Source organism: Mandrillus leucophaeus, unplaced genomic scaffold, assembly GCF_000951045.1.
Source record: "Mandrillus leucophaeus isolate KB7577 unplaced genomic scaffold, Mleu.le_1.0 Scaffold3, whole genome shotgun sequence".
Classification (NCBI taxonomy): Eukaryota; Metazoa; Chordata; class Mammalia; order Primates; family Cercopithecidae; genus Mandrillus; species Mandrillus leucophaeus.
Window position 1 is genome coordinate 6430760 of NW_012103142.1, and position 8971 is coordinate 6439730.

At 39.9% G+C, this 8971-nt stretch overlaps 1 protein-coding gene across 1 annotated transcript in view; it reads left to right on the forward strand.

Moving 5' to 3' along the window:
- DNAH8 (dynein, axonemal, heavy chain 8) overlaps positions 1-8971 on the forward strand; it is a 349054-nt gene that overhangs the window by 267130 nt on the left and 72953 nt on the right. Inside the window, exons 83-84 of the mRNA XM_011986894.1 lie at positions 780-898; positions 2655-2857. Of these exons, the coding sequence (XP_011842284.1) occupies positions 780-898; positions 2655-2857 (322 nt within the window). The remainder of the gene's footprint in view (positions 1-779; positions 899-2654; positions 2858-8971) is intronic.

The following is an 8971-nucleotide window of genomic DNA, read 5'->3' on the forward strand; positions in this document are numbered from 1 at the left end:
TAACCCAGCCTGATTGTTGCTGAAGAGCAGGGATAGGCTCAATAATCTGTGGTTTTCGTACTTAGTCTTGACGGTACTTGGGCTGCAGTGAGCACCTTTTAATGCCTCTGAACACCTGAAGTCCTTTTCATGCTTCTGAACTGTAAGACCAGCTGTTGGAGAGACTCCTTTCGTTATCAGGCTTTCGGTCTCAAGGTGGGGGATCACTAGGAAAATAAAAGTTTTGATGTTGTCATCTATTATTATTTTTAAGTAGACATCAACATTTAGAGGTCCGGTTATCAGAATGCCCTGTTAGTGGTTCTCAACTGAGGGTAATCTACCCACCCCCAGGGGCATCTGGCCATGTCTGGAGACATTTTTGATTGTTAGGACCCGGGTGGAGGGTGCTACAGGCATCTCCAGTGGATAGGGATGCTGCTAAACATTCTACAATGCCCAGGACAGCCTCCCACAAAAAAAAATTCAGATCCAAATAACAATAAAACCAAGCTTGAGAAACCTTGATGTGTATTTCTTCTGGCCCAGTCATCTGGTGCAGTTAACAAATGGTCCTAATTGTAGCGCATAATGTAGAAAAATAATGGAAGAACTGGAAGGGAATAGTAATATCCACGTTATTCAAGTCATTGATCCTGAAGAAAGGTTTAAACTGTGCTGTTACGCTTGAAAAATTATCTGCCTGTAAAGAATGACCCTCTCAGGTGACTCAGAATCCTTTCTAATATATTCCGATTACATACAGTTCTGTGACTTGCTAATTGGCTTGCTTCTTTTAGATATCTCGTAATGAGAAGGGGTGGAAAAGCTGGTTTGATAAAGACGCTCCAGAGGAGGAAATTATCCCTGATGGTTATAACGATTCACTAGATACCTGCCATAAACTTTTACTTATCAGGTGAGAACAGGCATTATCAGACCTAGAAGCATCACTCATAATATTGCTAAATTACAGATTGTATCTCAGTGAGTTTACTTCACTGTATCTCTGTCATTGAAAGTAACGGGAAAAACCGCAATTACTTCTGTGCCAGCCTAATATTATAAGAAGTGTATGTACTTCCAAATTATGGCTTGGGATAGCAGTTCTTCAGTTCCTTGACAAGCAAAATAAAATGGTAATGGTGGCAGGGAATGATGTATTTTGACAACATATTAATGATAGTGCTTTTAGCAAAAAGCCTGAAAAATATGCTTTTATTATTCACTTTGTTCATGATTTACCATTGAGTGTAAATCAGTTATTGTTGAATTTATTTCTTTAAAAAAGCAGACCTCACAAAGTTACAAGACAATTAGCTCATAAGCTAAAGTTAAATTGCATTTGAGAAAAAAAACCAATAATATTGCACTGAATTCGAAATATATAAATGCTACTTTTGGCTATAAAATGGAAACAGAAGTTTGAAATTGATGTTAAAGAAGAAAATCGCCCTCTCTTTTCACATTTTACATTTTCTCAGTATCCAGTAACTCGGGGACCTTCCACGTTGAAAATAATCAGTGTGTGTGTGCGTGCACGTGTGTGTGTGTGTTTGTATGGTAGGTGGGTAAGGCAGAGGAGTAAAGCAGGGGAGATGAGACCCCTACATGAAAAATGAGAGGTAGAGATATTTTGAAGCGATCTTTGTCTTTTCTAACGTTCTACACCTAAGTTTGCATTTCTTAGAAAAAGCTGTTTCTTAGACATTGTCACCCTTCAAGAGTGGCCAGAACAACACTAATGTTGACTTCATAGTCCGCAGAGTATGAAAGGGCTCCTTTTTTTTTTTTTTTTTTTTTTTTTTGAGACAGAGTCTTGCTCTGTTGCCCAGGCTGGAGTACAGTGACGCGATCTTAGCTCACTGCATGCTCTGCCCCCCAGGTTCACACCATTCTCCTGCCTCAGCCTCCCGAGTAGCTGGGACTACAGGCACCCACCACCACGCCCAGTTAATTTTTTGTATTTTTAGTAGAGACGGGGTTTCACCATGTTAGCCAGGATGATCTCAATCTCCTGACCTCGTGATCCACCCACCTCAGCCTCCCAAAGTGCTGGGATTACAGGCGTGAGCCACCACACCCAGCCAGGCCTACTTGGTTTTATTGGAACACATGTGTCTATTTTTTAATCCATCATTTAAAAATTAGATCTATGTCAAATAGTACAATCTAGTAGCAAAAGCAAAACAAAACAAAACAAAACAAAAAGAGTCTGTGGGGCTTGTCTGTGCTTTACCATATCAGTATTAAATGACACTATCCAATGTGTCTGTGTATGTGGAACTTGCTATGGTGTGCATTACACAAATGGTATGCCACAAATGCTTGCTCACTAACTTACTTTGGGCATCTTTGGCACATTGGTTCCTCCCCTGAAGGATGTGGAGCCTCAGAGTGTGTGGCAGGTCAGCCCCTGCTATGTGTTGGAGCTGGTGGAGGACACTGTGTTGTTATGGGCTCTGCCCTACTTCTTGCCAATGCCTGGCTGGCACCAAAACCGTGAGATTAAATTTGTGCTCATCCATGGATAGGAAACCTGGCCATTCCTCTTACACGGATGTGGAAAAGTAGGAATTAGCTTGGTGCCCTTTTGCTAATTAAATGTGTGTTTTTACTCAGAAGAAAAAATGAACACGTTTAGTTTATTTCGCTTAACTTGTATTCATTTTTAGGTCATGGTGCCCAGACCGTACTGTTTTTCAAGCAAGAAAGTATATTGCAGATTCTTTGGAGGAGAAGTACACGGAACCAGTTATCTTAAATCTGGAGAAAACCTGGGAAGAAAGTGATACCCGGACACCTCTGATATGCTTCCTGTCCATGGGATCTGACCCCACCAATCAAATTGATGCATTGGCCAAGAAACTGAAACTGGGTAGGATTAACAATCTACAAAATTTAGCAACACTTCCATATTTTTGTCCCGAATTTTGCCTTTCATACTTTTATAATTGATTCTTAGAAATATATGTAAAACTGAATTCAAAAAATATTAAACTTATTCCTCTTCCATCCTTTCATACCCCCTAAAGTGAGGGTATGATATAGGTATCTTTGTGTAGAGAAGAACACACTCATCTACCATATACTTTTTTTTTATTGGTTGTGTTTTTAAGTTCTAAGGAGATGGCTGCATTGCATGGATAGCCGACTAAAAAGAATGAACGCACAACAGCCAAAGTTTATGTTATTGCCACGTCTATATAAAATTACGGCAAAGTTTATTTTGTCACAAATTGAAAAACTATAACCATTATTGTAATGCATAGTAATTAGGGATTAATTATTTCATGCTTTCACTTAATAACCATTCAGTACAGGCAGTGTGCTAGATTTGGGGGTACAGAGATGAATACAAACACAGCTGGGAAAGACAGACATGTAAACATGTAATTGAGGGCGATGTGACAGCTGCAGTAAATGTTTCATAGAAGTGGCCGTTCACAGGATTCGGAGCTACTCAGATTGCCTGGGATATGGGGGAAAACATCACATTGGTGATATTTGAGTAGAAAGTTAAAAAATAGATAAAATTTACCAGGTGGGGTGGTGGGAGATAGAAAGTTACTCTAGGGGGGAGGAGATGCACAGAGAAGTTATAAACACAAAAGCGTTTATAAGTGTGACTGAATCAGTAGGATTAAAGGACAGGGATGCAGAGCACATCTTGACAGGATTGTGCCATGCTGTAAGAAGGACTGTTTATCCCTTCCTTCATTCATACTCTGAAAATCTGAATGTTGCTGACATTGCCATTTGCAATCTTCTAGGTTCAGATATCTATATAACTTGTAGGATTAATCCACTCATGTCTTTTGTGTATTTAAGTGATTGATTGTGAATCACTAAATCTATCCTGTGAAGTAAAATTACATTAAATTTATTACATAGTCTATATAAGCATGATATAAAATCAATTCAGTCATGTCCATGTACTAGCCACCTGTCCCTGTGCATAAAACCAAGCTATGGTAGTATGGTCCATGTTCATGTCCTCTTTTCTCATCTTGACTTCGCTCTATTTGTTGTCACCACACTGTTCTATATTCTCAGTGGATCAGTGTTCAAATGGCCACGGTCTTCTATCTGAACACTGATACCAATGCAGAGAGTGCCCAGGTTGTATTGGCAACTGCTCATGGTTAAGTCTCATTAGCTATCTCCAAAGTAGGCAGTTTTGCTCTAGTATTTACTGCAGCACACCAGCTGTCTGAGTTTATCTGAGAGTGATGCCTCTCTAGTAGCCTTACAGTTTGCAAATCTCTCTCAAATCTGTTGCTCTATGAGTGTTTATCCAGCTGCCGCTATGCCTCACTTCTGTCTCTACACAGGTGTCTTTTTTCTCTCTTGCCACTTACCATTCTTCTCCACATGGCAGAACATGTGGCTTCTGGTGGCTCGTGGGCTTCACTGCTTACATGCTCAGAATGTTCAGCACTCCCAGGGAAACTCCTCTTATTGTCTTGGTTCCAAGTCCCAATATCCAGGGAAGTAACTCATTGTCTTAGCTTTGGTCATGCACTCCTTTCTGGGCCAATCATAGCTTTGGTCATGCACTCCTTTCTGGGCCAATCGATGAACTGCTGCTCTGGAGATAGGTTCCTAGTAGAAACCTTATGTATGAAGCTGGAATGGGGGACATTTCTTAGAAGAAGATACAATGCCTAGAAGAAGGAATATTCAACCAGAGTTACCATTTCAAATGTTGTAATTTAAGAACATAATCAAGAAATTCAGGGTCTCCTTTGGGAGAAATTATAACTGATATTCAATGAATACAGAAGGGCAGACTTGTGCTCTCTCCTTTAACGCTATCATACTGCTTTGCTTGGCAATTTGGTGATTTCCATTTCTTACTCCTACTTTACTTTTTCCAACAACAATCCAGGCTTCTCTTGATTCCTTTATTAGGATACTGGAACAACATAGATTTGGTTTTGACACTGAAGGATCAAATGACTTTTATGAACAATTCTATTGCCAAATCATTTTAGCTGTATTAGGAAATCTCGTGCTGCTTGCTGCTTTGGGTTGAAAGTCCCAAAGCTAGCTGTTAAAATGGAACTGTTACACAGACAGAGCAACGTGATAGTGTAGTCTCAGCTATTAATATTTTATTTGAAAATCTGGATAATAATCATAGGATGCTTAAGGTGAATGTGACTGGAAATCTTGAAATCCAATTCCTTTTTTTTTTTTTTACAGATGGGGGAAACTATGGTCTGGAGATAAGGCCCCAGACCTAGTCCATGGCAGATCTGGTTCAGAACTTATGTCAGGAACCCCACTTCAGTGATCTCATTGGTCTTTCTTTTTCATTCTTTCTCATTGTTTTCATTAAAGGAATGAACCAGCTACCTGAAAGTAACATAAGGATGGGACAGAATCAAAAAGTTTTTGTAGAAAAAGAGGAGAAGGGAAACTTTGGGTTATAGATATTGTCTTGTACTGGTCAAGATCTGTAGTGAGAAATCTGGAGCAGAGGAACTCTGCACAGAGTACTGGGTATGTGGGCGAAGTGGAGAAAGCAGATGGATTTAGCATGAGAGCCCTTCTGGGAGCCTGAATAGGGGAGGAGGGAGGTCTCAGAGGAAGGATGGGCTTAAAAAGAACACCTGAAAACGAACAAAAGAGAACAAATACATAAAACCCCCACAGGTACACAAAAGTAGAAGTAGAATAATAATATAAAAACTGAAATAATAATATGTACAGATGAAATATTTTAACATTTTAAATAATAGGAGAATGGCTTATAATTATAGTAATAAATTACAGCAGCTCATCAAAATTGGCAAATTTATAGAAACATATGAGTTTAGAAAATTCCTCAGAAAAGGTAGAAAACCCTGAATAAACCAATAATCAAGGTGAGAAAAGGTAGAAGTTTTAAAACTATTACATCAGCAAAGACTCTAGGCTTGGATAATTTTCTGATAAGTCCTTTAAAACTTTCAAGGACTCTCACATGCTATATTCTGTTCCAAAAGATGGAAAAAGAGAATATATTTTGTTTTATTTATTTTATTATTTGTTTTATTTATTTATTTTTGAGACAGAGTCTTGCTCTGTCACCCAGGCTGGAGTGCAGTGGTGCAATCATGGCTCACTACAGCCTTAACCTCCCAGGCTCAAGTGATCCTCCTACCTCAGCCTTCCAAGTAGGTGGGACTACAGGCACACACCACTACTCCTAGCTACATTTTTTTGGTTGTTTTTTTGTAGAGGTGAGTTCTTATTATGTTGCCCAGGATGGTCTTGAACTCCTGAGCTCAAGTGATCCTCCCTCCTTGGCCTCCTGAAGTGCTTGGATTACAGGCATGAACCACTTCATCTGGCCCATTTTCCTCTTTATTAACGTTAATCTGAAATAGTAAACTGACCCAGATAGTAACTGCATAAACAAAAGAAAACCAGCCAGGCGTGGTGGCTCATGCCTGTAATCCCAGCACTTTGGGAGGCCGAGGCAGGTGGATCACCTGAAGTCAGGAGTTCGAGGCCAGCCTGACCAACATGATGAAACCCCTTCTCTACTAAAAATACAAAAATTAGCTGGGCATGGTGGCAGGCACTTGTAATCCCAGTTACTCAGGAGGCTGAGACATGAGAATAGCTTGAACCCAGGAGGCGGAGGTTGGGTTGCAGTGAGCTGAGATTGCGCCATTGCGCTCCAGCCTGGGTGACAGAGCAAGACTCTGTCTCAAAAATAAATAAATAAATAAATAAATAAATAACTATAAGGATCTTAACTAAATCACAAGCAAGTTGAATTTATAGTGACATCAGCAAGATGTCTCATATCCCTCTACATATCCCTCCCTCATATCCCAACACCACATCAGCAATTCTGTATCCATCCACAGATGAACTCTCTGCAGGAGCCTCAGGATATAGGTAGAAGGTTGTGAAACCCTATTAAAATCTAAGACCTAGGAGGGTTGTTTTGAGAGTACAAACTGACACCCAAATGGCAGATCTGCCAATTGTGCTTCCAGGTTCAAGCCTAGAAATGGCCCTGCTCCCCAAGGAGTTTGGCTACAGCCCTTTTTGGCCTTGAGCCTGCAACTAAAACCAACTGCCAAAGGTTGTAGGTGGAATCAGGCACACTAATGTCTCAGTGGAGAGGCTTGTCTGCCTGCCAACATCGATCTTGGCAGTGAACTTGAAAGTTACCCTGTGGCTTGTCTCCAGCCACCCTCAGCTGAGGTCCCAACTCAGAGCTAACTGTGCAAGAGCCCAAAAGGAGGCTTGCTCATATCTAGCAGCCTGGGAGTCTGAACCTCCAAGAAGGGCTCATCAACCTCTGTACCCCAGCAGATACGAAGGGTGCCCACTGTCAACTCTGGCCCCTCCTGCTGCAGTCAGGGAACTATCCTACCTGTGCAGGGATCTACTGGGAGATACATGCCCTTCTGAGCCAATGAGATGAACTCTTCAGTCATCATCCTCCAGCATTTCCCAAAAGGGCCCAGTCTCAGCTCCAGTCCCTCCTGCTGTAGTCAGGAAACTAATTTGTGCAGAGACCTGCTGGGAGACACACTCCCATCTGAACCAATTAGGTGGGCTTGCCAGCTGCTGCCCCACATCAAGTCCTGAAGGGGTCTAGTCTCAGCTCTAGCCCCTCCTGCTGCAGTTGGAAACTATCCCATCTGTGCAGAGACCTGCTGGAAAACAAACTCATCTAGGCCACTGGGACAGGCTTCTGGGCTTGTGTCCCTGACCAACTTTCTCACACAGTTCAGGCATATTGTCCCTAAAAACAAAACAAAACAACAGCAACAAAAAAACTTGTTATAAATATCAGATTTTCTGGTAAGCCTCATGGTAACAACAAAGCAAAAACCTATATTAGATACGCTAAAACTAAAAAGTAAGGAATCAAAACATACTACTAGAGAAAATCACTTAACCCCAACCAAGGGAAGACTTCAAGAGAGGAAGAATGGAAGAAGAAAGGATCTACAAATTGACTAGAGAACAAGTAACAAAATGGCAGTAGTCCTTACTTACCAATAATTACTTTGAATGTAAATGAAGTGAAATCTATGATTAAGAGACACAGAGTGGCTTAATGGATTTTTTAAAAAAGACTCGGCTGCATGCTGCCTACAAGAGACTCATTTTACCTGTAAGGATACACACAGACTGAAAATGAAGGATGGAAAAAGATATTCTATGTAAATGGGCACCATAAAAAGAACAGGAGTAACTATGCTTATATCAGATAAAATAGACTATAAGCCAAATACTGTAAAACGAAGAAGGCAATTATACAGTGATTAAGGGTAAATACAACAAGAGTGCACATGCATGCACGCATGCACGCACGCACACACACACACACACGCACCCAACATCAGAGCTGCTGAGTATATAAAGATACATAAATACTAATATATATTAATTATAATAGAACATATAATTAATAAAAAATATTAATAGCCCTAAAGGGAGAGATAGACTGCAATACAATAATAGTAGGGGACTTCAACATGCCATTTTCAGCAATGGACAAATCGCTCAGATAGAAAATCAATAAAGAAATGTTAGAGTTAAACTATACTCTAAATCAAATGGACCTAACAGACATTTACAGAACATTCCATCCAATAGCTGTAAAATATACATTTTTTTAAACAGCACATGGAACATTCTCCAGGATAGATCATATATGAAGCCACAAAACAAGTCTTAACAAATTTTAAAAAATTGGAAAACTACCAAGTATCTTTCTTGACCACAATGGAATGAAACGAGAAATCAGTAACAGTAGGAACTTTGGAAACTGTACAAATACATGGGAATTAAACAGTATGTTCCTGAATAACCAATGAGTCAAAGAAGAAATTTGAAAGAAAATTTAACAATTTTTTGAGGCAAATGAAAATGGAAATACAACACACCAAAATCTATGGAATACAACAAAAGCACTTCTAAGAGAGAAGTTTAGAACAATAAATGCCTATACCAAAAAAAAAAAAAAAAAAAA